Raw genomic sequence first — 27,709 nt, 5'->3', positions numbered from 1 at the left:
ATTTGTTGTCTGAGATTCATAACACACAACATATATTACTCATTCTTTGTTGTCTGAGATATGCAACACACAACTGAAGTGAAATTATCTCCCTTGTCTATTGATTACTCAGACAACAGAGATGATTTCATTTCTGTTGTGTGTTACGAATCTCACACAACAGAACTTTGTTTTCTTTTGTTGTTGGTTGTTAGTTCACACAACCACTATATTTGGTTAGCTGTGGTGTGAATATTGTAATCATATTGAGTAATAGTCAATTACTGTTGTAGGAGAAGCCTTAATTTTGAAATCGTTTACAGTCATACAATACATTATTTTGTATTGTGTTGTATGAGATCAATGCTGGGTGAAATCATACAAAATCAATGCTAGAGATTATTACCAATGAGCTATAATTTTATATTAATGCTAAAAGTAACTTTGATACATCAAAACAAACTCCAATCGATTCACTATATACAATTTTATAAGCATTTAAACATTTCATTGAACTAAGCCTTCCAATTTCATAAGCTATACAAGATTGTGTTCGATCCTCACCCATAAGCAATGTTGCAATACGAGCAATCCAATTTCCATCTTGTGCAGCATATGCTTGAGGATTCTGATGGAAAAGTTCATTATCTAGTGCAGCATTAGTTCTAGATTCATCTCCTACATGGAATCTTAGGCCTGAATCCACACCCAACTTGGATGCCAAGGACAGTTGCAGCAGCTGCCTTTGCTGCTGTTTCAGCATCATATTTCTGCATAAAGTATTAGCAAAGACGCATTGTGAAATCCTTAGAAGAAGCCTAGTCAAAGTCCCAGGAAAATCCTTCATTTTTTGTTTCTCTAAAAAATCCAACGAAGTATCAGATTCTTAATTGGTTTCAATACCTCATATCCTTTAGTCCTATATAAATGTGTAACAGAAAACGCATCACCAAGGGCTTGATCAAATTCTGTTAGTCCTATATTAATGCAATTCCATATGCTTCATTATTCTATTCATGCAAATTCCAACTAATAGACGCTTTCAATCAAATCGATTCTACTCTTTCTTAAAAGAATCCATGAAACAAATAGATATCATACAAGCTAATAATTCTTTTGATATCCAAAACAAATATCAATATAAGATAACTATTGAAGCAATTAGTTCACCAGAAAAAAAAAAAAGTAACAAGAAACCTAAGTTAAGATTCATACTTGAGACAAGAAGAAAGAGTGTGGAAACAAGAAGTTCTTAACATACGCCTGCACACAGAGGATTAATAGATAAACTGTTAGAAAAATTTAAGAGACAATGATACCAACACTATCCCCAAAAGAAACAAATGATGCATCCATATCTAAATAACTGAGATATGACAAAAGTACCTGCTTTACAGCCTGCCCATTCATTTCTCATGACCTCTGGGATATGATCAAACCAACATCGTTCAAGTTCCTTCTGAAGGCATTCACGAGACTGCTAGTATGAGACCTGTCCAGATAAACTAGAACATATAAAACTTCAGAAAATTTGGGAAATGTAAATACATGAAAGACAAGATCGTGAGGGTAAATGTGCATTTCAAACAAAGATCTAATCCTACCTCAAAGACCAGTTAGTCTACATCAAACTCTATATAAGTTTATTGGCTACATATAGGTCAGAGAAACCTTAAGGTTTGTCATGTCAAAGTCTGAGCATCTTCAGACCTGAAGCTTAACAACCTGCTCACTGACTAGAGAAAAACTAAATAAAAATAAACTTTTTTTTCCAAGACAAGTTCCTATGCCTAAGAATAAAGAACAAAAATTATCTTCTTTTGTTCATCACTAGTTCACTACAATCATTGATGAAAGCTTAGAACAAGAAGGGAAACTGCTAATACACGACCTACTACTAATGATTTGTATTAGTATAGAGAAAGGTGTTGACTTGCTAAAACCTTCAATGATGCATTTAAAATCTGCAAAATGAAAATTCATGATCCCATAAGAAGAGGACTTGATACAAGGCCATAAGAAGAGGACTTGATACAAGGTATAGGATGAGGGGAGGACACCATATGCATCCGTGACCCCAGACCAAGCTGCCCTTCTCCTCCATATCCCCATCCCCACACCTGTCCCATATCTGAACATATGTCAAACTTTACATAATAGAGCTTCAAGCATCTAAATACCATTCCAGATGGAGTTCGTACTTCATTGATCCTAATTCAAACACTCTTTGATTTCAAAATTTCAGATAAATCAAGAGATGCATGTGCTTTAGGAGATGCTTGTGCTTTATGCTCTTCAACTGTTTTAAGGATGATGCTTTTTCTCATATCATCCTAATTTTCACAAATGGAAGTGCTTGGCATCCTACCAATTATAAGTCAAACCTCATGATCGGTAAGGTGCGTACTGTTGCCATTTCATGAATACAAGAGCAACATATTTTATAAGGGACATGAAGAAATTTTTTTAGAAAGTTTATTAGGAAAAAAGAAGGAAACAAAGAATCTGGTGTTTCAAGATGTCAAGGTTTACACTCATGCATATGAAGTAGATATACAATATTCTTGCATCAAGCAGTAAACATTAAAGCATTCAAATGTAAGTAGACACATCATGAAAAATCGAAAATCCTTAATCAGCATAGTAACTTACTTTGAAGACAGGCCCAAATCCTCCCTCTCCAAGCTTATTATCTACTAAAGTCATTTGTAGCTGCCTTCAGTTCAGAAAAACTGAAAGTGAGAGGTCCAAGATCTATTCCCAACAGCTCTGCAAATTTTTGACAATGAATATGTCTGTTAGCATGTTTCTCTCTCAATCAAATTGCATTCTTTTTTTTTTTTTTTTTTTTGCTTAAGTACAAAGTATGCATCTATGTTTTTCTCACAATCAATTTGCTTTCTTTCAAGTTAAATAAAATATCCTAGTTTACAGAAATAAAACAACAAAAGTAGAAGATTCCACTTATAGCTATTAGCTAATACAATATATAATTATTTTGTCTTTTGAGAAGTCAAACTTTTGTAAATAGTTTACCTTCATCATAGTCATCATCAGTGTTGTGCCTCTTTCTTCCTTGAACAATATATAAAAGCAGCACCACCAGAATTAAAACTCCACAACCAACAACAATTCCCACAATAAGCCCAGTCCTATTCTTCTTACTACTTGGCATCTTGTTGCTGACAGTAGGTTTGAATTCTGTAGAAATTAAAGCTCTTTAGTCAACAGCATGGAGTACAGTGTGAAAGAAAGCATCGATCATAAACTAATAAACTGGTCCGACTATAATTTTCATTTATTTTACCAGGTGTAGCACTGATGGCTGAAACAAGAGGTCCATAAGTACCCTCCTCTGGTATACAGCAAGTCCCCTTTCCAGCCCAGAAGAAATGGATTTCAAGGTAATTCTCTGAAACCACCTGAGCCTTGTATACCTTTTCAATAGCTAGCAAAGATGTCTTTATTTGTCTCCTTCCGTATATCAAAATCTTTAACAACAAGAACATCCTGAAAACAGATAGATGAGGAACATATAAGATATTGCTGGTGATAAATATGACATTTTGGGCAATATAAGATATATGTGATGGTTAAAGGTAATAGACGAGACCAGAAATAAGATCTTGCTGCTGATCGATATTCTTTTCATTCAGTGATTCTCAATATCCATTAGATTTTAAAGTGCATCTTTCCTAGAGCATGGTTTTATTAAAATAATAATAACAATAATTTGAGATGATACAAACCTGGATATATATATATATATATATATATATCAAACACACGTCTTCCAAGACTTTTTCTTTTAAGGGTATCTAGGATAGCTTGTTCTGCAAAATCAAGCTTCACGGTATAGTTTCCATTCTCAAGACCCAAGCCATAGTATCTGAGTGATGAAGCAGAGATCCTTGCACTCTGAAATAGCGTAGGGTTTGAAGTATTTCCGATTGGAGATGAAGTGGATATTGTATATATACTTTGGAATGTTGGTCCCAGTCAAATATGATGCAGCTGTTGGCATTATTGATTAACAAGAATTAAGTTAAAAGTAAAAGCTTGAGCAAGGATAGATTTTCATTTCATACAAGATGCCAGATGATCAACAGGTGGATAATATCTTGACAAAGGTAGTGTGAAATAGAACTTTCTATTCTATACTAGACAATTTTGGCAGTCAAGACATCTATGCACAAACTTGATGAGGAAACTTGGTCTGATTACTAAGAATGTTTAATTAAAATCTTAAGGGTTTAAATTAAACTATGCTATCATAGTGACAACTAATATTATTCAAATGGTACATGATAGCTTAGCTCATGTAAATTACATGGTATATATATATATATATATATATATATATATATAAATATATATATATATATATATATATTTAAACCTCCTTATGGAGGGAAAAAAATGAAGAACTATTACCTACAAACTGTGTTTTAAGACCGACATTGCTAACTCTCCATCTGTTTGTGTCAGTCACATAATATGTAGCTGGACCAAGGGGCTCAATCTCCTTCTCATACACAGTCCCATTGGATATCGTAGCCTGAGGACCACTACAGTTAATTATGAAGTTATAGTCTGTATAAAGATACAACAGAAGTTGTCCCAGAATGTTCAGAGAGGCATTTTAACTTAGAATGTTCATATGAGGTTTGAACTGTACTTACAAACTGGACTACCACGGTGGCAAGGGAAGCCAAATTGAAACCTGCATAAACCAAATACAAACACTCTTCTCAATAATGGATCTCTACAAATAAACCTAAATTTCAATTTCACCAATCAATCCTCAAATGAACTAACAGTAAAAACAAACAACAATTCCTCCATAGTTGCAAAAGTAACTTATTCAAAATTACAGCAATTGAACTAGCAGATAACAAATGCTTACCTAAGTGCCCCACTGGCCTTTCAAGCAAGAGTTGGCATGGAGTCAATGGGGCCATCCCTGCCGAACAACAAGGCCCTGAGGCTGTCGATCTCGCGCTCGTCGTAGAAGTAAATATTGAGGTCAACGATGGGCATCATAGACTGAGGCCGGAGTGTTGTTCCCAGCTGAGTATTTGGAGTAATTGAGGATGTAGAACAAACCCTAAATCTCAAGTAAAGACAAAGCCCCAATCACAGAGATGCAGAAGTGCAGAACAAATCCCCAATCTAAGCAGATGCAGAACCCTAAATCTAATCACAATTACTCGCAATGACAAACCCATAACCCATTTCAATTTCTGTAAACAAACATTTTGGGAGGGGGGGGGGGGGGGGGAGAGAGAGAGAGAGAGAGGTTCACGAGAGAGGACTGAGAGAGTGGGTTCACAAGAGAGAGCAATCTGGTCGAGAGTCCGGGCTATCTGTTGATGGCCGCTCACGCTTGGGCATGTGGGAAACGAAAACTGGAACCCCCAATCTATTGTACTCACAAACCAATCCAATATAGGGTTTGACTAAAACGAAGCCAAAACAAAACCCACCTTCGCCGGAGCATATATTCTTCCCATTTTGATTTCTAGGGTTTCAAGAAATCCGCAGCAAATGGGTTTGATTTCTAGGCTGAAGAGAAACGAAACGGTGTAAGTGGTTAGCTAGGTTTTGATTTCAAGTATATGGGTTGCTGGTTGGAGGGAGCAAATAGGGCTGTTTTGGAAGGAGTAATAGTGGTCATCGGATTTGGTGGGAGTAAATGGGGATAAAGGTTTCAATTAAGTTGTTTGGTGGGAAACTTCAATTTGTCTCAAGTTTTTCCAACAACATATAAATAAAGCACTGTTGTGTGAGTACATGATAACAAAGCAGGCTGGGAGGGAAAATTTGCCGCCTGTGCCTACATAGGTTTCATTAAATTGAAACTTTGCCGCACTGTGCAACTTGCTTCCATGCTCAGACAACAGAACCATGACAATCTGTTGTACAAATTTGGGGATCTTACACTAGGTGTACTAAGTAGGATTTCTCAAAGTTCATACAACATTCGTTGTACAACAGATAACAAAAAACTGTTGTGTGATAGTTCAAATTCCATTTTGGTGAGCTCGTTTTGGGAGGGAATTATGTGCTCATTTCCCTCCATTCTAGGCCTCACATTTACACAACAGAAAGTTCTAAACTCAGTTGTGCAATATCTTCCTAAATTTTTTTTTTCAATTTGCTTGCATTCGCACAACAGAAACAGATTTGTACCGTTGTATGATAGAGTTTGTGTTAACACAGAACAGCAGATTTTTGTTCCGTTGTGTGATGAGTGTTGTGTGTTTCGATTTTTGTAGTAGTGTACATTTCGTATGAAAAACAATTATCAATTGACCTGAGTTGCATCTATATAAGATCCTAGAATGATGACATGAGAGGCTGTGGTTATCTATATTCATATGAAATGCTATTTACTCGAGCTATATATTTGGCCAGTAAGTACTATTTACACGCTTACACGCTTACTACTTTTGGATCTGTGTAGGGTCGATGCTTTTTTGGGCAATGATCATGGCTGATGTGCTAGTAAACTTCTTTCCTTATACACAAAAGGTGATATTGACGAAGTCAAATGACTTGCTCAGTCAAGCACAGTTTCTCATCTTGATCACATGGTAATGCATATGGTTGCATCTCTACCGTAATTGGCATCTGCATTAATCAGCTATGATATATGGATGTTTGGTTAAACCTGTCTTTTTATGAAGAATGGTGATTGTATTCCAATCTTGATTTTGAATATGCTCTTCTGTTCTGCAAAATGCTTGGTTTCACATTTGTTTCACTAAACTGAAATGGCTGCAGGTCAACAGACTCGCCAGGAAACTGCCTACAGGTGATGTCAGTGGACTAAAGAAAAATTCGTCCGAGGAGCAAGAAGAAGAATTGGATGAAGATGACCTTACATAGCCTCGAGACTGATATTGCCCATACATACCCACGTTTACAATGTGTTGATCTCAGTAGATTCTTATACATGGAATTGTCAAGTGGGTTTTTCTATGAAAAAGTGCTTATCTTCTAATGTAAAACCACATTTCCTTGGCCTGTTTAGTATTAGCTCTCTGTGTATTAACAGTTCACATTATTTAAGACTTTTGTGTAATTTGTGGGTCAATATTGACATAGTGGGTTCAGGGCATCAGTATGTACTTGGGTTGAAGGGAAAAAGTTTTCCAGGTATTTGTATTGATGGCTGAACCATCATGCATGTATAATTATGAGATTATATATCGATTTTTAATTCTGTTAAAAATCAGGGGCGTGACAGTTTGGTATCAGAGCGTAAGGTACATATTTGGTGACAATCAGTACTCCTCGAGTGATGGCCCGTCTGCAGCAGATCCCCATCAGATGCTCTTCGCTATTGATAGAGTCATTGGGTATGTAGCGGGGGTTAGAATGTTGAGACGATATGTCACGCCTCGAATTCTTAATAGATAAATTCAAATCCGAAACGCGATAACTTAACAAGCACAAGAAAAACACATAGAAAATTTTTCATTTAAATTAAGCAACTAAACAAACTGAGCTCACAATGTCAATACCGATTCGTTCTGTAGAGTCACATATTACATTACAGATAGTTTACAAATTAAACTGAATGACAATTCAATAAGTAAACACACCCACCACAACTCACTACACAGTGGAAGACTTAAAACTAAGATTACCCTTCGACGTCCACGCTACTGAACGTACCCCTCAGCTTCGACAACGATTAACCGATATTCTAACCTGCACAATAAACCCTACACCATAGAATAGTGCACTGGGTTGAACAAAACAATCCCGGTAAGCTTTTTAAGCCCGTATGAGTAAACTCAAATAAAGTGACTCACGTCACGCATGCTTATAATTTCTCAACTCGTGAGAAGAATTAAAGCAATAATATTTAATTCCACAAAATACATGCTTTCACCATCTTAGTCTAACAAAATAATATGCAATTATCACAACAAAAACGTCAAGTTCAAATTAAACAATAACATGCTCAATAATTTCAACCAAACTAAAAACCCACATGCTCTGTCTCTCAATTCATTTTCCAATCACTACAGATCACAACCCACAACTGTACCCACAATAAGAATTAAGCAAAATCAGTAATCCCTGCATAGAAACTTAGTTCAGGAGATCACATTAAAACAAACAATACAAAATGCAGTAATCCCTGTATATAACTTAGTTCAGGAGATTACATTTAAATCAACATATAGAATGATAAGGAAAATCAATAAGGAAGTCAACAACTCACACTAAAATCGATGATCACCCATCAACCCTAAACACTCAAACCTCTCTTTTAAAAACATGTACTCTTGAGTGCCATAACACAAAGTTATCCCCCAAGAAGTACAACTGCAGACAGACTAGAGCTCTAACTGAATCGTAACCTGTCACCTCGGCCGAGGTTCAACCTTACGATATCATTACACCCAGGTTTACCACTGTAACCTTCGGACTTCAGACCTTTCGGCCCTCAGAACATAACCCAGGTTTACTACTGTAACCTTCGGACTTCGGACCATTCGGCCCTCAGAACATACCCAGGTTTACCACTGAAACCTTCCGACTCACAATTGTTACACCATGACTCCAAATCACTCTTTTATCAATATAAATCATCAAAAGTCTACATATTACAATGCCACACCATCCAGATATATATATATATATATATATATATATATCACGTAAATATATACATACGTAGTCACCCACTCAGGGATGCCACTAATACTAACTATAGTTTTATAAATTATACTTCTTGAAAATCATTTCATATCAAAACCTTGTTTTAACTTACCCATGAACCGTTGTCGATCAAGTTCATATATTTTAAAACAAATAATTTGTTTCGATAAATACGATTTTTCATGCTAACAATTAAATATACTAAATTAAAACATAACTACTTTTTCAACCGAAACACCGTGAGATTTACTCACCTCCAAATCCTGCTGCGTCTTCACACAAACCAAGACAAGCACAAAATCATCCATACTCTGCTCACACAATTTCGTCAATCACCTAATCACATCAAGGTCACATTCAATACAACACAAATCACACAATTCACAAAACACAATTATACGACGATCCAACAGTCGGATCGTCATCCGAGACCATCCAACGTCTTTGGAACACTTCTACGATCAATAAATCAAAACTACAAGTCGATCGGACGGCCAAATCCTCACGGATCGATAACCTAAACTATCAAAATCACCAAAAACCCTAACATGCTCATACGATCTCCAAAAATTACAAACTATATATCGAAATGCTCGTATCGATGAGTAGATCGAAATCAGGAATAGAAATTGTCCCTGAGGTGGCCAGAAACCGCCGGAAAACACCACCACAGTGGCGGCACCGCCACCGGCCCAAAGTCAGAATTTGGCAAAACTTCCAACACCAAAGTTCTTCATCTCAACTCCAATTGAAACATTCATAACTAGCACAAATTCTGAATCGAAGCCATATGGCAGGAATTTACCTCGCAAGTTTTGAAAACCGATGAACCCTAGATTCCCAATTTTCAAAATTCGACCTCCACACTTTGAATCGTTGCAAGCCGTCTTATGGAGAGTATCTACGTCCTCTGGGCTTCAAAAGCCCCTAAGGATCACCGGCTATGGTGGCCAGAAACGTGATCTCCGATCTGGGCGATCTACAGCTCCACCGTGCGACTTCTCGGCCTTGTAGCGTCATGCACGGTGCTTCCCACGACGAATCACCACCACAGACGTGTAGAGGGGACTGAGGCGAGCAGGATTCCCTTTAGAATCGCTCCGATTGGTGGCCGGAGGAGGGAGAACTAAGCCGGCGAAGGGGAGAGGGCGAAACGGGGGTCGGGACCGAAGAGAGAGAAAAGTTTCCCAAAATGGAAACTCTGATTTTTCTGATAATTTTTCGGAAAAATCCCATATATACCAAAATGGAAACTTTTTCCGACGGCCATAACTTCTTCATACGAACTCCGATTTCTGCGTTTCGTATGTCCACGAACTCGTATCGACGCGCTCTACAATATCCGTGAAGGAAGTTTTCACAGAATCCTAACGTATAAAAAGTCAACCCTTGAATCAAAGCTTTCAAAGCGAATAATTGCTCGAACTAATTTCCACTCCACCCTCGAACCACAAAATAGCTCAACGAACACTTAATTAATTCCTGGAAACCATTAGAAATTAATAACGAATTTTCAGGGTCTTACACGATAGAGCGTGTCGGCTCAGTGAACAAAGTGTAAGAGCTTAAAGTAGCTTCTAGGAGTTATAATCTTTTGAGGAATGAGGAACTTTAGATTTAACTCTTGTTTACGTAAGGGATAGAATTGTATCTTCTGACGTAGTGTACGTTATGGTTGATTTAGTCATAACGTTGACTTATACTTGTGGTTGTGAGTTGTACAAGTATTAATCACAGGTTGTTATGCTCCTTAGGTGATGGATTCACAAGGAGGCCGAGCTAGGGGTCGAGGTAGACCCAGAGGTAGGGGTAGAGCCCGAGGTAGGGGCAGGATTCCTCCTCCTGTTGAGGAGATATTCGAGAATGAGGTTGAAGCATCGAATGTTGAGCTGCCCGTTCCACCTGTTGTAGAGGTTGTCAATGTTGCGGATGCTACTTGTTTGTCGAAGTTGGTAAAGGAGATCTCGAGGCTGGGATGAGTTCCATTCCAGGGAGGTACAGATCACATGTTGGCAGATCAATGGATCGAGAACATGAAGACCTACTTCGAGATGGTCGTCTGCTACAACATTGAGAAGAGTTTATGCTCCAAGGTGATACACGGGTATGGTGGAGCGGCACACAGAGAGTTATGGATGTGTCCACCATGACCTGGGATGGTTTTGTGGAATTGTTAAGGAAGAAGTACTTTCCGCCTTCAGTGAGGGAGCAGTTGAAAAGGAAATTCATCTAGTTAGTCCAAGGGACTAAGAGTGTGAGGGATTATGAGGCTGAGTTCTCAAGGCTGTATCGGTTTATGAGACAAATGGATGTTGAGAGTTTAGCTATGAAGTTTTAGCGAGGGCTGAATGCTTCGATCCGGCGCGATGTCGCAGTTCTGGAACTGAAGGTGATGGAGCTCATTTTCGCTAAGGTTATGGCCATTAAGCAGGAGAACCAGACTTTCCAGGAATATGAGTCGGCTAAGAGGGACTCCCGAAGGAAGGGAAAGGAGACTGCTGAGAGCAGTGATGGGACAGATAATCAGGGTGGGTCCTAGAAGAGGCGGAGGACTCATTACCAGGCGCCAGCTAGGGAAGCAGCTGCACCTGTTGGGCAGGGAGCACCTATGAGATGTTATAATTGCAAGGAGATTTGTCATTCTACCAGGGCTTGCCCAAAACCGAAGAACTTGGCATGCTTCACATGTGGCCAGACAGGGCATTTCTCAAGGGATTATATCCAGCAGCAGGGTAGGGGACAAGGGAACCAGCAAAGACAACTGCCTCAGGGGCAGGCTATGGTGTTTACTATTGGTCAGTAGAATACTGGGGAAGAAGGTATGTACCTTATCTAATTCTGCTTGGGTTGCTAGAATGATGTGTGATAGTTGCATACTTTTTTCCGTGTGTTGTGTTGTGTTGGGTTTTGCCTGTTAGCAATAGTTAGACTTTTGAGTGTGGTATGTTGCAGGATGCATCCTTCTTTGTTGTGTAAGTAGAGGATCTATACCACTTTGATTGGGATTACAATGACAGGGGATGATTTATGTGTGGGTCAGGTGGGGCCAGATCTTAGATTGATTTTGTGTCCCAGGATGGGTAGACACTTATTGAGTTGTGATGCATAGGCTATGGTTGATTTGAATTGAAATGACTGTTTCATTTTCAATTCTTGTAATGCAAGGGTTGCATTATCGATGAAGTGATACAGATACTGTCGTGATGACAGGATTCTGGACTCTTGTGTGATTTGTGTGTAGTGCTGCAGTTATAGAGTTTTATTGCGTAGTGTACGCGGATGGGATCCATGAACTGATTGGGTTACCACCAAGTGGTGTGGTAAAGATTCATACTATTGTGATACTAGGTGGGGTACCTATATCCATTATTGATAGAGGTAAGTTGTACTTTGAGATGAAGGCATTTCCTGCTGAGAATAAGAATTAGATTTGAGCATGATTTATTAGTACTTGTAGGAGTGGTACTGTGGTGACCCGGAGACCTGATTACCACAGCGCCGCCTCCCCAAGGAACCCTACACCCGCGACACTTGGAGTAAGTGTTTTGGGCCTAGAATTCCTCAAAGAGACAAGGCCTTTAGGTTGGAAAACAAGAAATCTATAAGCCCGGAATTCTTAGGCTCGTATAGTGGGTTTGGCTCGTAACCACAAGATTACGAACTAGGCGAGGAAGAGGAAAGGAAGGTGGTGTTGTGTTGAGTTTTAGAACCTATGTCATTTTTTTAATTCTTAGCCCAAGTTTGCAGGTCAAGTTCATTGAATGGTAATTTACGTGAGTCTTCTAGGTCTAGCCCACTAGGACCTAAACTCAAATAGAGGTTCTAACCCTAGGGTTCCACTTTGGTGGTAAGCAATCACACACATCATCAACCATACATAACATTACAAAAATTTAAAGAAATCAAACAAGCCAAATAAAATAAACTTTAAACAAAACAAATTTTGGCCTCCAAGAATTATCCTCCGTACCCAAGCTTCGACAACAACAGCCTGCAAAACAAACTAAAGAAGGGGTTAGACTCCTACATCCAGTCATTGCCCATGCCCGCCCCCATATCTAAGTTTAAAAACAAGAGTTTTCGTTTTGAATAAAAGAAGTAGATAAAAACCGGTTTGCGCTTCCACGTGATCGTCACCACATAATTACAATCCCACGGCAATTGATCATCTTTCACACTTCCATCACAACCGTCCATCTAGCCAATCACTTTCCGGAATTCAATAATCACAAGGCTAGAGACAAAGGGGAGTATTCAATAACAAGGGCATGGTGCACACTGCCCACCACCGGTGGCTCAAGGAGGAACTGACCTCTCCTTACATCGCCATCAATTGCCAACACATCAATCCAACCCACGCAAACCATTTCAAGTTGTAAAAACAGATAATTTCCAAAAACCATGCAAGAGGCCTCATATAAAACATAGTATATGCAAGAAAAGCATAGATAGAGTTAAAGGCATCCCCTACCTGGAACTCAAGCTTTCTCTTGCAGCACTTGGCCTCAATGCAACCTCACCACTTCACAAGATCCTACCAAGATATCAAGCCTAGACCAAATAAGTGACATTAATCACGATAAACTAGGCTAGTTATTCACTCACATTACTCTCCGAAGAAAACCTTTCCTTTAACCTAATTACTAACTAATAACCAGACCATTAGGGCTCTAAGGGAGAGTTGGTTTTTCAGGAAAAAGTGGCAAAAACACCTTTAGAAGACAAGTTGTCAAAAGCTGGAAACAGAGTTCAAGTAGGAACTGTTAAGGGCCAAGGAAGAGTGTCCAAAATACTTGAGGTGATTCTTCGAAAATTTTGGAAAGAAGATGGTTTAACAACCAACTCAGTAAGAATGAAATGGTTATAGAATTTTGAGTGAAGCCATGTGAAGAGTAAAGGTTTCAGAAGCTAAAGTAAAACAATGTGCAGGTTTTCTCCAGAAATAACAGCTTCTGTCTACCTATTTCAAAATTGCATAACTAATTTTAGAAAAATGCTTTTGGGGTGATTCAAATTCTAGAATGTTCATATATGTGTTTACTATCTTTCTACAGAAGGAACTGATCCCAAATTATCAACATTTCAGCTCCAGTTTTGAAAGGAATGCAGCTGGGTCAGATTATACTGGAACTGAAACTGCAGAAATTGGTTCTTTTGTGTAAAGCTCGTTTGGTACCCAAAATGGCTGGTTAAGTAGACTCTAAGACACCTATAGAAAGTATCTAAAGCTTCTAAAGGCTTAAAATCTCAGTCACCCTTCAATACTATAAGGGGAAGGTCTTGTAGCTCACTAACATGATGTTTTGAAGACATGGTGTTTGGACAACAGTAACACAAATAAACTCTTTGATCAGGCATCATTTCAATGTTCAAAATAACCATGTTCTAGCACAAATCCAACACACTTAAGAGGCATGTCTAATGCTCCTAATGATCTATAGCTCAGGTTACTTTCTAATACTATATGGGCAGGTGTTTTAGCTCGATGACATAATGCATTGAAACATGATATTTGGACAGCTACAAACAACAAATAACCTTTGAACCAAATACGATTCTAATACTCAAGGTGTAGCCATGACCTAGCAGAATCCCTAGACATTAGAATAGATGAAAAATCAAAATTAAGGCAGCAAGATACCAACAACAGCAGTGACAAGTTCATAATCTTCAAGGATTCGTAATAACAACAAAAAATACAGAGTTTTATGGAAAAGATGATACTCACCAAAGACTAATAAAAAAGGTGAGTTTTTCTTAAGGGTTTCAACAGGAAAGAGAGCTGAGGGAGCTGATTGGATCGAGTCCAGCCGTAGGCCAAGAAGTTCGCTCAATCTCGAACATGCAGAGTGCAACAGAAACTTCTCAATATGTGGAATAGTTGTTTTGAACGTATTGAGCCTAAAAATTGAAGAAAGAAAGGGGAACTTGATGGTTCCAGAATCTTACCAAGTGTTTGTATCAGTCTCAAGTAAGATGTGAGGGATTCAGGTGGAGCAAGAGAGGGAATTCAAGCAAAAATCCGGAACAGGCTCGTTTCAGAACAGCTTCTGATTTGAGGGGTTTACAGGACTCAAATATACTCCAATTGAGCTGAAATTTTGAGGCTAGATAGAGGAGACATAGACGAACAACTTTGGTGAAGAAAGTTTTTTGATCGGAGGTCCCTAATCAGGAGTTTTGAGGCACGCAAGCACACTGATGTGCCCAGCAAAGAGAGAAAGGGCGAGAAGAGGAGAGTGAATGACGTTTTCTGGCCTGGGTTCTCCCTTTTAAAGGTTTGAGATGATGTTCTTGGAGGAGTTGCCATATGCATGCTGGCAACGTGGAAGGGAGTTGCTGATTGAGGTTTTCTTTCTCTCAGCCCAATTCTGACGTGAACAAGAAAAGAGGAAAAGCTCTTTGCGTGTAAAAACAAGGAGTTGTAAAAACCAAAGTGATGGGGAAAAATAAAAGTAAAATAAGTAAATGCAAGTAAACTCAAATTAAGGTGTTGGCAAGACCAAATAAGGATTGGGCCTCACCAAGCTTGTATTTGGGTAGAAAAATGGCAAAGTAGATTTTGTCGGAATTTGCTTGAGTTTGAAAAAACATAAGGAGCAAATAAATAGTTTTTTTTTTTTTTTTTATAAAGTCGGAGGGATGGTTGACGAGCAAGTGTCGGGAAAGGCGGGTAGGAATTCAACTAATGGTTAAGAAATAAAGTAAAACGAGAAATCGTAAACGCACGCACAAGTATATTTCAAAATTATGCAAAGATGTTATTATGAGCTACAAGAACCTTATTAGATCAAGAGAGATGTTCGGGTCAAATGTCAACTAACTTATTGGGCTAGGTTCACTAGCATATCCGTCTGTTGGGTGTCCAAAGTAAATTTTGGACTCTAACCTTATGCTATTCTTGGACCCAAGGCCCAAGCCCAAACTATTTCCAAAAGTCTTTGACCAAACAAAGGTCACGAAAAATTATTCCGTCAAAAAGTGATGTTCGGAATTTTATGGGGTTTACAGGTACGAGTAAATTTTGGGACGAAATTTCTTTAAGGGGGGTAGAATGTGATGCCCCGAAAATTCGTATTTATTTTCCGGAATCTAATTTGTGGTTCGTGGACGGAGTGGAAGTGTTTCGGACGAATTATTAGTCGAAGAATATGGTTTTAGGGGGGTTGCAAAGGTTGACTTTTTATACGATAGGTTTCTCTGAAAACTTTCTTCATGAAAGTCGTAGAGCGCATCGATACGAGTTCGTGGATATATGGAACGCGTCAATCGGAGTTCGTATGAGAAAGTTATGGTCTGTGGAAGTTTTGGGAAAGTTCTATAAATAGGAGTTTCCATTTTCGGAAACTTACTATTTTCATTTTCACATTTCCATTTTCGGAAACTTTGAGAACTCTCCGTTCTCTCTCCTCACCCACGTCTGACCCGACCCGGACCCGGTGTCCCGACCCAACTTTTCCGGCGATCTCTGGCAGTGAAACTTTCCAGATTAGTTCATCTCCACTGTGCGCTCCTCCCTGTGGAATCCTCTAGCAGCGATTCTCACCCACGACGGCGCTGTAAGGTAGCGAAATTTGGTGTATTCAGACCTGGTCCGAAAACACAGTTCAGGCGACGTCGTCGCTTCATGCTTCCTGTTGTGAGTTTGTAGGAGCCTCCCTGATCGATCTGTGGTGGTTGTTTGGATCGATTTACGTGGAAGTTGGTTCAACTCGGATTGAACAGTGATTCACGGTTTATGAGGTAGTTTTCGACCCTTTTTGCTTAGATTCTTACTTGAGGCTAGTTATGAAAGTTGATAAGCATGCTGAGATGAAGATCTTTGATGTTAGGAGTTTTGTGAAATAGTGAGTTTTGGCCAGCGGCTGTGCGCCACCTCCTGTGGTGGCATTTTGGCAGCGTTCTGGCCGTTTAAGGGACTGTTTCTGGTATTATATATCTTCTACTCGTCGATACGAGCGTTTTGATATATAATACGCAAATTTTGGAGTTCGTATGAATTTGTTATGATTTTTATGGTTTCGGATCGTTTGATTTATTCGATCCGTGAGGATCCGACTATCCGATTGACTTGTGGTTCTGTCACATTGATCGTAAAAGCATTTCGGAGACATTGGGTGGCCTCGGATGAGGTTTCGCCTCGATTGGCGTTACTCTCAAGGTTGTTGTTCGATTTGGGGATTCAAACTTTAATAACTTGGTGATTCGTAGACTGATTTGAGATCATTGGTGAATATGTGCTTCTAAAGGTGAATTGGACGAGTTGTTGGTGTAAGTGTTTATTCGGTTCTGTATAGAAGACCCAGCGGGATTCTGAGGTGAGTAATCTCACAATGTTTATTTATGAACGAAGTTACCTTTGTCATTTTGAGAGTTATTGATTTAACTGCAAACTATAGTTGGTATTAGTGGCATTCTTGAGTGAATGACCACGTGTATATATATATATATATATATTTACGTGAAATATATATGTGTGGGTGAGTTCATTCTCGTTTTGTGATGTGACTTTTCGGAAAACAATTATGGTAGGAAATGATATTTCTATTGTTTTGAAAAGTGTTTGAGGATTTGGGGAGTTGCAGGATGTGATTTCTCCTTTTGGGTTGGGTAACATTTTTAGGTCCGGTATGACCATTTTAAATGTTTTAATCTAACGATTGGTAGTCTGAGGATTTGGGGAGTCACAAGTTGTGAATTCTTCGTTGATTTGATTTAACATTTTGGGTCCAGTGCGACTCGTTTAATGTTTTGACCTGAGAGTCAAGTTGGCCTAAGGATACGGGGTTGCAGTTGCATCCTCAGGCAATGTTATATCGTAAGGTTGAACCTTAGCTGGGTGACAGGTTACGATTCAGTTAGACCTTTAGTCCATCTGCCAGTGTAATTCATGGGGTAACAGTGCGAGGTTATATCTAACTCATGAATTTGTGTTTTAAGGAACAAGCTGTGAGTTGCTTTTTTATATATGATTTATAGGAAATCAAGGTGTAAGTTGCTTTCCTTATTTCGTGAATTGAAAGAAAACAAGGCGTGAGTTGCTTTCTTTAATTGGTGTAAGGAATCAAGGTGTGAGTTGTTTTCCTTAGTTTTGGGTGAGTTGTTTAGTGGTGATTTTGAGTTACTCATACGAGCTTGCAAAAGCTTACCGGGTTTGTTGTGTGGCAACCCGGTGCACCATTCAAACGGTGTAGGGGTTAATCCTGCAGGTCAGGATAATCGTGGCTGAAGCTGAGGTAGCGCCTTTACAACTTCACGGTAGGAAGCCATTTTTGTGACTTTACCGTTGATAAGTACTTCCGTTGTGTAGTTAGCTCTAAGGAGCAATTATGTTTTATTTTGTTGTTGACAATTTAATTCGTAAGCTCATGTAATATATGACTCTATGGTGCGGGTCAATATTGACATAGTGGGTTCAAGGCATCAGTATGTACTTGGGTTGAAGGGAAAAAGTTTTCTAGGTATTTGTATTGATGGCTGAACCATCACACATGTATAATTATGGGATTATATATCGATTTTTAATTGTGTTAAAAATCAGGGGCGTGACACACACTCTCTTTCTCATCCTCCAGAGCAGATCGGAGATCTCTCTCTCTCCCTCCCTCCCTCCCTAGTATGACGCTGGCACTGCCCGGACCAGGAGTTTCGGAGCTTTCTTCGCAGCCAGCGTCATACACAATGGAGCTTTTATCCTGTTGCAGCGGAGACTCGGCTTGGACCAGTGCTCCGGCATCAACCGCTTCTTCACGTGCTTCGCCGTTCCCTCACTCTCCTTCCACTTCATCTCCGGTTGCAGCGAGGAAACTCGGCATCAAAAGCTTGTAAGGATTCTATCTTAATCTTTTGAAAATTTGTTTGAGTTTCTAGGATTGTATGATTTTGATTCTGGTATGCGTTTGGATTTTCGATTTGATTGAATTTGATTTGTGGTGGAATGAATGTATAGGAGCCTGATTTGGAGGAGTTGGAGTGCACGGTGTTTGTTTTCGACGGCGGAGGCAAGAGCTGACCTTGATCACCGGGATCGGCCCTTGGTCTGCAACTGGAAAGAAGGGAGAAGAGGATGTGGGTGCCTAGATCATTTTTATGGGTGCCCAAAACAAAATATTTTTTTAATATTTTTTTTATGGTAAAATGAGGGCAGAAGGAAAGGAAAAAGAAAACAAAAAAAGTTTTATCCTGGGGGCAATAAAGGTTTGTTAAAGGTCTATTAGGGGTAATAGACAGCTATTGTGGGGCAATAAATGTTTTGAATTGATATGATCTCGTTTTTTTCTTAATTAAAGTTCTATTTGTCTATTTTAGGGAGATTAGTTCCCATTCCGGTTACCGAAAGTTCTATTGGGGGGTAATAGACGTCTATTGGGAGCAATACATGTTTATTCAGGGGGCAATAAACCTCTTCGGCCCCATATGAGATCTACAACAACCTCTTTGGAGACTTCCGGCGAGATTTCATAAACCTTTATTGCCCCCAATAGACGTCTATTGGGAGCAATAGACGTTTATCGACGACCTATGAAAACTCCGACGACTTCTTTGGGGACCTCCTTGTAGATTTGCAGAGAAGTTCGGTAGGCGGCTGCTGGTGACCAGATTCCAGTGACCGGAATCTAGCGATCGTTGGCAGAATTCTGGAGATCGGTGACAGGGCTCCGGCAAAGTCTACTATGGTTTCTCTCTCTCTCTCTCTCTAAGTAACAAAAGGGTGAGGGTAAAATAGTCTAAAAAGAAAAACTTAATGGGGTATTAGGGAAGACTTCCTTACAGTGTTTTGGGTATGGGGGAATTAAAAAAATTTAATGGGGTAAGTGGGAAAAAAAATCCATAAAAATAGGGTAAATGGACAAAATCCCTTTTATATGACTCAATATTGAAACATCAGTTGATACGTGCGTTATAATATCGCCCTCACAACTTGCGAGTTGCTAGACCCACGGCCTTCTGGGGTCTTCTTCATTCATATACCTGTACTGGAGCGAATCATCCATATGACGATTCATTAGGATGATGGCTTTCGCTTTATTTTCCTCCAAGGCTGCTCTATTTGCTTTCAAAGCTTGAGCTTGCTCAACAGTTAGCACGTCCTGGCTAGGCTCAAGAATCGTATTCAAGATTCAATCGGCCTTGAGATGCTGGCGGGCATCACGAACCCACTTGTGATGTCTAGAGCCAGTTGTTCCTAATGGAGCGAAGTCCAATTTGTTCAGGTTACTCATCCTGAAAGAGAACAAGAAAAAAGGTTAGTTTCGGAGCGGAAAAAGCTATCACGAAAACAACAGAAATTTCTGAGCGTAATCGCTTCCAAGAAATTAGGAATTTCTGAGTGTAATCGCTCTCAAGAAATTCGATTCCAAGAGGTATTGGATTAGATCAAAACAATGATTTAAGTGGTCGATCATAAATTCTCTACAAACTCTAAGTTTGGAGATCTCAACAAGCTCCAAACTTGGAGATAGCATGAACCCCCATAGTTCGGCTTAGGTCTCCCCATGAAAGAAGAAAATAGGGTAGAAGAAAGGAGGCTGAAAATCCCCGAGAAAAGAAGAGAAATTGAAAAAACTCAAAAACGGAAACTTTTAGTAAAAAATACCTCGAAATAGGGTCGCCAGGAAAGTCTCCAGAGGTCGCCTGAGGTGGCCGGATCTTGACTGGAGCCGGCTACAGGCAAGGCTATCAGGCTGTGTGTGTGAGCGTTGCTGGCATGTGCACTGTCGTGCGCGTGAGACTGCTAGGCAAGTTGTACAGGGCTGCTGCGAGGGGCGCCGAGAGTGAGGCTATCCTGCTCGGCAGATTGCGACAGAGATTGAGGCTAATGTAGGGGCGTGTGGCTGGCGTGCATGGAGCAAGGCTAGCATATGGGCAAGCAAGCTTGTTGTCGAGGCAAGGCTATCCTACTTGGTAGCTATCGAGGCTAGCTGACGCTGGGGCAGGGCTGTTAATGTGAGCAGGCACGTGCTGCGCGGGGATGCGTTGTGCAAGGCTGGGCGAGGCTAGCCTAGCGAGGCTAACCTGATAGGTTAGTGAGGCTAAATGCTGTAGTGTGGAGGGCTTAAGGGCGCACTGGGGTCGACAGGTGATGCGCTGGCGAGGCTAATGAAGTGAGGCTAACCCAGCCGGTTTGATTCCAGTCGGTTCCGGTGGTTTTGCCACCGGTTATAGGCTCCCGAGATCAAGTACTTCAAGGTGTGCGGCGGAGGAAGCTAGGGTTTGAAGGTTACGATTTTAGGGTTTCAGGATTAGGGCTTCATGCTGATAATGTATTTTAGGATAACTGAAAATGTGAGAGAATTTAGTCATGCGTTCATTGATAATAGGGGTCTTTTTATATAGAGGATTACAAGTATAGAATCAGAGTTGTACACAGAAAGGTAATCGTACAATGATGGGATATCTACAGATATCTCCGAGAATATCTCTAACATTGCACAAGTAACCTAGAGTTTAGGCCAGACACATATTTTGGATTTACTTGAACATTTTGAGGAATAAAATGAGGAGATTTTGTCAATTCAAAACTTTTTATTGGGGGGCAATAAAATTTTATTGGATTTTATTGGGGGCCAATAAATATAGTTTTGTTACCGGCATAGTGCCCGCAATTGTTTCCCTTTTCTAAGAGTTTTACTGCGTCAACAAATTTGGTGTTTGTGTGTGATGTTTTAGTTTCTGTTGATGGTTTGGTAATTCAAAAAAAGTCATAACATCATTAGAGATATTGAGATCGATCTGCAGTTTCAATTAGGATTCAAGTTATTTTGCAATCCTAATTTAGGACTGAAATCACTCTGCAATCCTAAATCATAAGTTGAAGTTGTTGGCCAGATTTCTTATGAACCAACCTACACTCGTAAGACTGATTCCTAAAGTTGTTGACACATTGACTCATTTCCATTAGTTGGAAAATATATACCCATTCTGTAATTACAACTGGAACTCTGGTCTTCCTCCCATTTTTTGTAATAAACTTTCCCTCTATATGATCAGATATGCGATTGGTAGAGTTTTGATGTATGATCAATTAGCTCTGAATCGTAAAGATGGAAAGCAGAGGATCAGATTCATCATTGATACTCAATGGAGGTTTAGGGTTTTTATGAGCTTTTCCTTCTCTGTTTTTGTGGATGTGGAACTATCTATTGTGTATGAGAAAGTTAGAGGCTTATGCCATGATTGTGGTATCCTTCTGGTATCTTTCAAGATCCCACTAATAGGTGATCAACAATTTATCAAAGAGAAGGAGGCTGTTGTTGCACCAGTGAATACAATGGCTGGTTTGTCTCTTGTTGCATCTGCAAGACCATCTAGGGTTTTGGGCAGTTTGGGAACTGATGCGAGCAATTCTCGTTGTATCACATATGCTTGGATTGCAACCCAAGATCCTAGGTTTCGAAAGGATCATGGTTTCTGTCTTCTGAAGCAGTTAGCCATGCTGCACAACACCGAGGCTAAGCTACCTTTTTCTCGGAGCATCTCAATTCTGGTTTACAAGCTGTCGGGTTGTTGAAGCAGTTAGTGAAACCAGTGCCTCCTCCTATGGAAAACACACATGGTTTGATCATCAATGGTGTGATGATTAGCAGATTTTGCGAAGAAAAGGCTAAGAAAAGGCTAAGAGTGTTGCTGTGATGATTAGCAGACAGAAAAGGAGTGCTGAGATCCCGCTTATACAAGCAGGTAAAAAGATTTTAGCTTACCTGCTTCTGCAATGGACGGAGTTGAAGATCTGTCACTTTCTATCCCTCAGAAATGATCATCTCTCCTCAAAAGAAGAAACCCGATCATCCCAAAGGCTCCAAGAACAAAGTCAAAGCAACTTCTATGGAGTCTAAGAAGGCTTCTCGAGTCGAAGTCAAAGGTTGAAAGAGTTTTCTCAAACTTCTTGATGATGTGGAGGTAAGCAGGGCTCCTACTGTGAAGGAAAGATTTGAACCAGCTGAAGAAGTGATGCTTTTAGCTATGGAAACTAAACCAATTGAAGAAGTGATGACTTCAGTTGGTGATACGTACGCAGGTGCCTGAGGAGGAGAAGGACTTAATGGAGGAGGTGGAAGAGCCATCTAAGATTAGTGCTTTTATTGAGAAGGGCATGATTCTTGTTGAGGAGGTGATTACCTCTACTAAGGAAGACGAGGCTGTTTTGTTTTATGCTTGAGTGGAAAATATCAACAAGTTACTAGTAGCTTTATATGTATCTTTATTTAAATTTGGAGTTATGTAGTTTCTTATTTTTGCGCTTCATCTTAAAAGGTAGGTGTGTTAGGGTTGCACTTAGAGGTACAATTCTTTTACAGGTGTGCTTGTTTTGTATACTCTGCATAATGACTTTTTCTTATGGCCCTATAGGCAGACCATTATTGTATAGCTTGCTGAAATGCATATGGGTTGACTTTTTCAACTAAAAAATGCTAGAAATATAAAGACAATATTTCAAGAACTTTCAAGTCATTTGAACCGATGGCTAAAGCTTCTGCTTCACATGAAGCAACATAAAGCTTCAAAAAATTAAACATAAAGCAAACAATGCATTTAATTTTCAATCCTTTAAGCACTTTTACTAAAGAGAATAACTGAAAACGATTAACTTTCCCAAACTAAGAATAAACAACAATATATACAAGGTTTACCCTTCAATGTGCAACCAATAAGCTAATGAACATTACTCTTTAGTACAAGACATATTTGGACTTACTTCACTTATCCTTTTCGACCTATGTTATGTTAGGAATTCGACCTAGAATTCCTCTTGCGGAAGCAGATAAGTGCAAAACAATATAGATAAACGATCGAGAATACAAACTAGAACACACGAACTTGTTAACGAGGTTCAACAAAGAATTTTGCCTACGTCCCTGGGCTGCTTGGGTTTCACTATAGAAGAAGAAGAATACACGAACAAGAATACAAGAATCTCTCACAAGAAGTTCTCACCAACTCTCAAGACCTCACTTGCTCTCTCTGTTTAATGCTTCAAAGACTTGATCTACTACTACAACCTATGCCCCTATTTATAGATATCTAACCAAAACCTATAAGGCATTGGAAACCTATTAGACATAGAAACCATTACTAAGTAGGATTACGTAAGTAGGTAGGAAACAATCAAAGCTCCTCTTTGATCAAGGATTAACAAATCCTTATCCTATGTGGAATCTGATCCACACACCCAACATGTTATACATCTTTTTTAATAAATAAAAGATTATACGATATTAGCTCCTCTGTGAAAGCCGATTTGGGACATCAAGCGTCAACCCACAATATTGAAAGAAATGAGGCCATCACATTTGGAAAGCCATCACCCATCTCTCTATTTAAATTTATTAAAAAACAAAAAACAAAAAACAAAAAAATACAAATATTAGAAGGGAAAAAAACCAAAACCTTCCCCATGAAAAATAAAAATATAAAGGGTTATTATCACAAATGGTACCTGAACTATACCTCAATCTTATCGATGGTACCTGAACTTCAATTTTGATCACTACCAGTACCTGAACTTTTCGATTTCATTTTAAATAGTACCTAAAGCCACCTCCGGTCACTATTCTGACTAAAAACGGCATGTGAGGCGGTCATAGTGATGATTTTTTTATGATTTCAATGGTTGCGATCATATATAGTGATGATTTATTGGTAATACACTTGCCTTGAACTTTTTTTTTAATTTTAGATTTGGCTTTTTTGGCCGGAATAGTGACCGAAGGTGGCCTTAGGTACCATTTAAAATGAAATCGAAAAGTTCGGGTACTGGTTGTGATCAAAATTGAAGTTCAGGTACCATCGATAAAATAGAGGATAAGTTCAGGTATCATTTGTGATAATAACCCAAATATAAAACAAAAGGAACCCATAGTCAATGAGGGTGCCAAACAAAAAGAAAATAGTAAAACTAGCTAAAGCTAGTGCAAAAAAACATATAAGAAAGAGAACAAATGATCAAGGAAACCATGAAGATTGGCATATAATAAATAAACCTGATCAACTGTTAAGAACATATAATAAAAAGAGAACATGATCTTCAATTTTGTTGTTTTCTGCATCTAATTCTTTTTTTTTTTTTTTTTTTTGGGCCAATAGGTATTTGGATGGGGGAGGCAACCCACCAGCCCAGGAACATTATGAAACACCCATAGCCTGCAGGAAAGCAATTAACATATGGGTTCAATGTCAATTACCATGTAAGAGCAGTCAGAATCCGCAGGCATCTGGCAGTGCGGGACCCCAGTACTCAGCAACCTACCAATGAGGAATTTGTGAATGTTGAGGCTCAAACTTGGGTGGGGATTCTACTCAAGTAAGTGCCTTGTCATGCCTGTTAACCCTTATTGACCCTGACTCTAATTTCTAAGATAAACATAATCGACAAATAAGTTAAGACTAATAAAATGAGAAGTGAGAGTTTCTAATGAGAACCACTAAAATGAGGACTTTCTTGTGAGACACACTTTTCGAACACATTTCCACAAATCAGTTAGATGTTTAGATATTCATGCGTAGATCATTTATGTAAATTTTCAACCAAATTGAAAATCGTTAAGGCATTCATAATCGTGATTTATCAGTAATGAACATGAATGGTTCAGGTTTGATAAATTTGGTTCGTCTATTGATTTGATATAGTTTGGTATCTTAACGATTAGCAATTTGGAAGAAAATTTTCATAAGTGATCTACTCATGCATACATAAATATTTAATGATTAATTTGTAGTAATGTAATTGAAAAGAGTATCTCTCAAATTGTTGATCAGAGAGTTCTAATGAATTCTTCATCTTCATTTTAGTGGTTCTCATGAATCACATTCTTGTATTGACTTGTAACCACTAATTTCCTATTTTATACAGATCTAAAATTAAACCAATAAAAAAAGTTCTTTTTTTTTTTTTGAAAAGAAAAAAAAATCTTTTAACATTCTAAAGTTGTGTCTAGCACTTTTTTTTTTAGATAAAAAGTTGTCTCTAGCACTTGATCTTTATTGTTTCACGCAGACCGTAGTAATGTAATCGAAAAGAGTAGCTCTCAAATTGTTGATCAAAGAGTTCTAATGAATTCTTCATCTTCATTTTAGTGGTTCTCATGAATCACATTCTTGTATCGACTTGTAACCACTAATTTCCTATTTTATACCAGATCTAAAATTGAACCAATAAAAAAAAAGTTCTTTTAACGTTCTAAAGTTGTGTCTAGCACTTTGTTTTTTTTAGATATAAAATTGTGTCTAGCACTTGATCTTTATTGTTTCACGCAGACTGTAGTAATGTATTCGGAAAGAGTATCTCTCAAATTGTTGATCAGAGAGTTCTAATGAATTCTTCATCTTCATTTTAGTGGTTCTCATGAATCACATTCTTGTATCGACTTGTAACCACTAATTTCCTATTTTATACCAGATCTAAAATTGAACCAATAAAAAAAAGTTCTTTTAACGTTCTAAAGTTGTGTCTAGCACTTTGTTTTTTTTTAGATATAAATTTGTGTCTAGCACTTGATCTTTATTGTTTCACACAGACCGTAGTAATGTAATCGAAAAGAGTATCTCTCAAATTGTTGATCAAAGAGTTCTAATGAATTCTTCATCTTCATTTTAGTGGTTCTCATGAATCACATTCTTGTATCGACTTGTAACCACTAATTTCCTATTTTATACCAGATCTAAAATTGAACCAATAAAAAAAAGTTCTTTTAACATTCTAAAGTTGTGTCTAGCACTTTGTTTTTTTTAGATATAAAGTTGTGTCTAGCACTTGATCTTTATTGTTTCACGCAGACCGTAGTAATGTAATCGAAAAGAGTATCTCTCAAATTGTTGATCAGAGAGTTCTAATGAATTCTTCATCTTCATTTTAGTGGTTCTCATGAATCACATTCTTGTATTGACTTGTAACCACTAATTTCCTATTTTATACCACATCTAAAATTGAACCAATAAAAGAAAGTTCTTTTAATGTTCTAAAGTTGTGTCTAGCACTTTGTTTTTTTTTTAGATATAAAGTTGTGTCTAGCACTTGATCTTTATTGTTTCACGCAGACCGTAGTAATATAATCGAAAAGAGTATCTCTCAAATTGTTGATCAGAGAGTTCTAATGAATTCTTCATCTTCATTTTAGTGGTTCTCATGAATCACATTCTTGTATCGACTTGTAACCACTACTTTCCTATTTTATACCAGATCTAAAATTGAACCAATAAAAAAAAGTTCTTTTAACATTCTAAAGTTGTGACCAGCATTTTTTTTTTTTAGATATAAAGTGGTGTCTAGCCCCTTTTTTTTTTTTTAGATATAAAGTTGTGTCTAGCACTTGATCCTTTATTGTTTCACGCACCTTAGGTCTGCCACATAATCTTTAACGTTTCACCATCTTTCTAAAGTTGTGTCTGCCACTTGATCTTTAATGAAACATTAATTCAAAGATTGGGGTGGAAGCAACGCCAACGTGAGCCCCGGTCCAAAAATACTGCTGACCACCTTGTCGACTGACCCCCTCCGTTAGCAGTAAGAATTTGTTCCGTTATAGTGAAAACTTTACATGGATGGTAAGAAACGCTCGGAGATATATATCTGCCGGTTCGTCATCGGCTAGTCGCGAAGACGAAGAAGAAGACGACGGGTCGGTGAACTGCAACAAGTTTTGTCCAAATGCTCGAGAAGGACCCTTATGCGGCGGCGAGGGAGGAGAAGTGGAAGATCGCTGTGGCGGAGCTCTCGCAGAAGCTGATTCAGAAATCAGAATGCAGCAGCGGATTGTTTAGTGGAGAACCCATTTTTGTTTTTTCATTCTTTGTGCTCTTTCTAATTAAGCCTTTTCTATATGAGGAAATTACATGTGGTCTCAATCATTGCTTTTTCCTCCTTAATTCTCATCATCTTTCTTCCTTTGGATACTAATTTGGTTAAACAATCGCAAATGGGAATTAAATTTTGAGTTTTTTTTTTTTTTTTTTGGCAATGAGTGATAGCAGAGGAGCAACCTCTCTAACACTCCAATTTATTAAGTCAAAAAAATGCGAATGACAATGGAGGGGGACCTAACCAATACCTCTATAA

The 27,709-nt window shown here is 38.6% G+C and overlaps 2 protein-coding genes and 1 long non-coding RNA gene across 4 annotated transcripts; all 3 read right to left on the bottom strand.

Annotated features, from left to right (window-relative positions):
* Positions 1 to 1,440: 1,440 nt before the first annotated feature.
* On the bottom strand, positions 1,441 to 3,646 carry LOC121053027 (probable LRR receptor-like serine/threonine-protein kinase At1g56130). Its single transcript, XM_040519334.1, has 4 exons — positions 3,287 to 3,646; positions 3,016 to 3,180; positions 2,632 to 2,748; positions 1,441 to 1,471 (listed from the first exon to the last, which is right to left on the bottom strand). Exons 1-3 carry the CDS (start codon positions 3,486 to 3,488, stop codon positions 2,669 to 2,671), a joined length of 447 nt encoding a protein of 148 aa, XP_040375268.1. The 5' UTR covers positions 3,489 to 3,646; the 3' UTR covers positions 1,441 to 1,471; positions 2,632 to 2,668.
* Positions 3,647 to 3,828: 182 nt separating this feature from the next.
* On the bottom strand, positions 3,829 to 4,945 carry LOC112199164. Of its 2 annotated transcripts, XM_040519336.1 has the most exons (4): positions 4,886 to 4,943; positions 4,662 to 4,702; positions 4,414 to 4,537; positions 3,829 to 3,993 (listed from the first exon to the last, which is right to left on the bottom strand). In XM_040519336.1, the coding sequence occupies exons 1-4, from the start codon at positions 4,938 to 4,940 to the stop codon at positions 3,848 to 3,850; spliced, it is 366 nt and encodes a 121-aa protein (XP_040375270.1). In that variant the 5' UTR covers positions 4,941 to 4,943; the 3' UTR covers positions 3,829 to 3,847. The 2 variants fall into 2 exon arrangements, 1 of the variants encoding a protein (XP_040375270.1); XR_005810537.1 differs by lacking the exon at positions 3,829 to 3,993 and having other exon boundaries at positions 4,453 to 4,547; positions 4,886 to 4,945.
* Positions 4,946 to 13,177: 8,232 nt separating this feature from the next.
* Positions 13,178 to 14,661, bottom strand: LOC121053029. The gene is made up of 3 exons (XR_005810539.1): positions 14,608 to 14,661; positions 14,387 to 14,493; positions 13,178 to 13,192 (listed from the first exon to the last, which is right to left on the bottom strand). It is a non-coding gene; the product is annotated as an uncharacterized LOC121053029 (long non-coding RNA).
* Positions 14,662 to 27,709: the final 13,048 nt, after the last annotated feature.

The sequence above is a fragment of the Rosa chinensis genome, chromosome 4, assembly GCF_002994745.2.
Source record: "Rosa chinensis cultivar Old Blush chromosome 4, RchiOBHm-V2, whole genome shotgun sequence".
Lineage (NCBI taxonomy): Eukaryota > Viridiplantae > Streptophyta > Magnoliopsida > Rosales > Rosaceae > Rosa > Rosa chinensis.
This window is presented reverse-complemented; position numbering and strand designations above follow the sequence as displayed.

Excerpts from the sequence above, each read along its gene's own strand:
- LOC121053027 (XM_040519334.1), bottom strand. The coding sequence starts at position 3,488 with ATGTTCTTGTTGTTAAAGATTTTGATATACGGAAGGAGACAAATAAAG. Across the intron at positions 3,181-3,286 it reads AGCCATCAGTGCTACACCTG|AATTCAAACCTACTGTCAGC; the intron begins GTAAAATAAATG and ends TAATTTCTACAG. Across the intron at positions 2,749-3,015 it reads TGATGATGACTATGATGAAG|AGCTGTTGGGAATAGATCTT; the intron begins GTAAACTATTTA and ends AAAAATTTGCAG.
- LOC112199164 (XM_040519336.1), bottom strand. The coding sequence starts at position 4,940 with ATGGCCCCATTGACTCCATGCCAACTCTTGCTTGAAAGGCCAGTGGGG. Across the intron at positions 4,703-4,885 it reads AAGGCCAGTGGGGCACTTAG|GTTTCAATTTGGCTTCCCTT; the intron begins GTAAGCATTTGT and ends TGGTTTATGCAG. Across the intron at positions 4,538-4,661 it reads CCACCGTGGTAGTCCAGTTT|GCTACGATATCCAATGGGAC; the intron begins GTAAGTACAGTT and ends AGTGGTCCTCAG.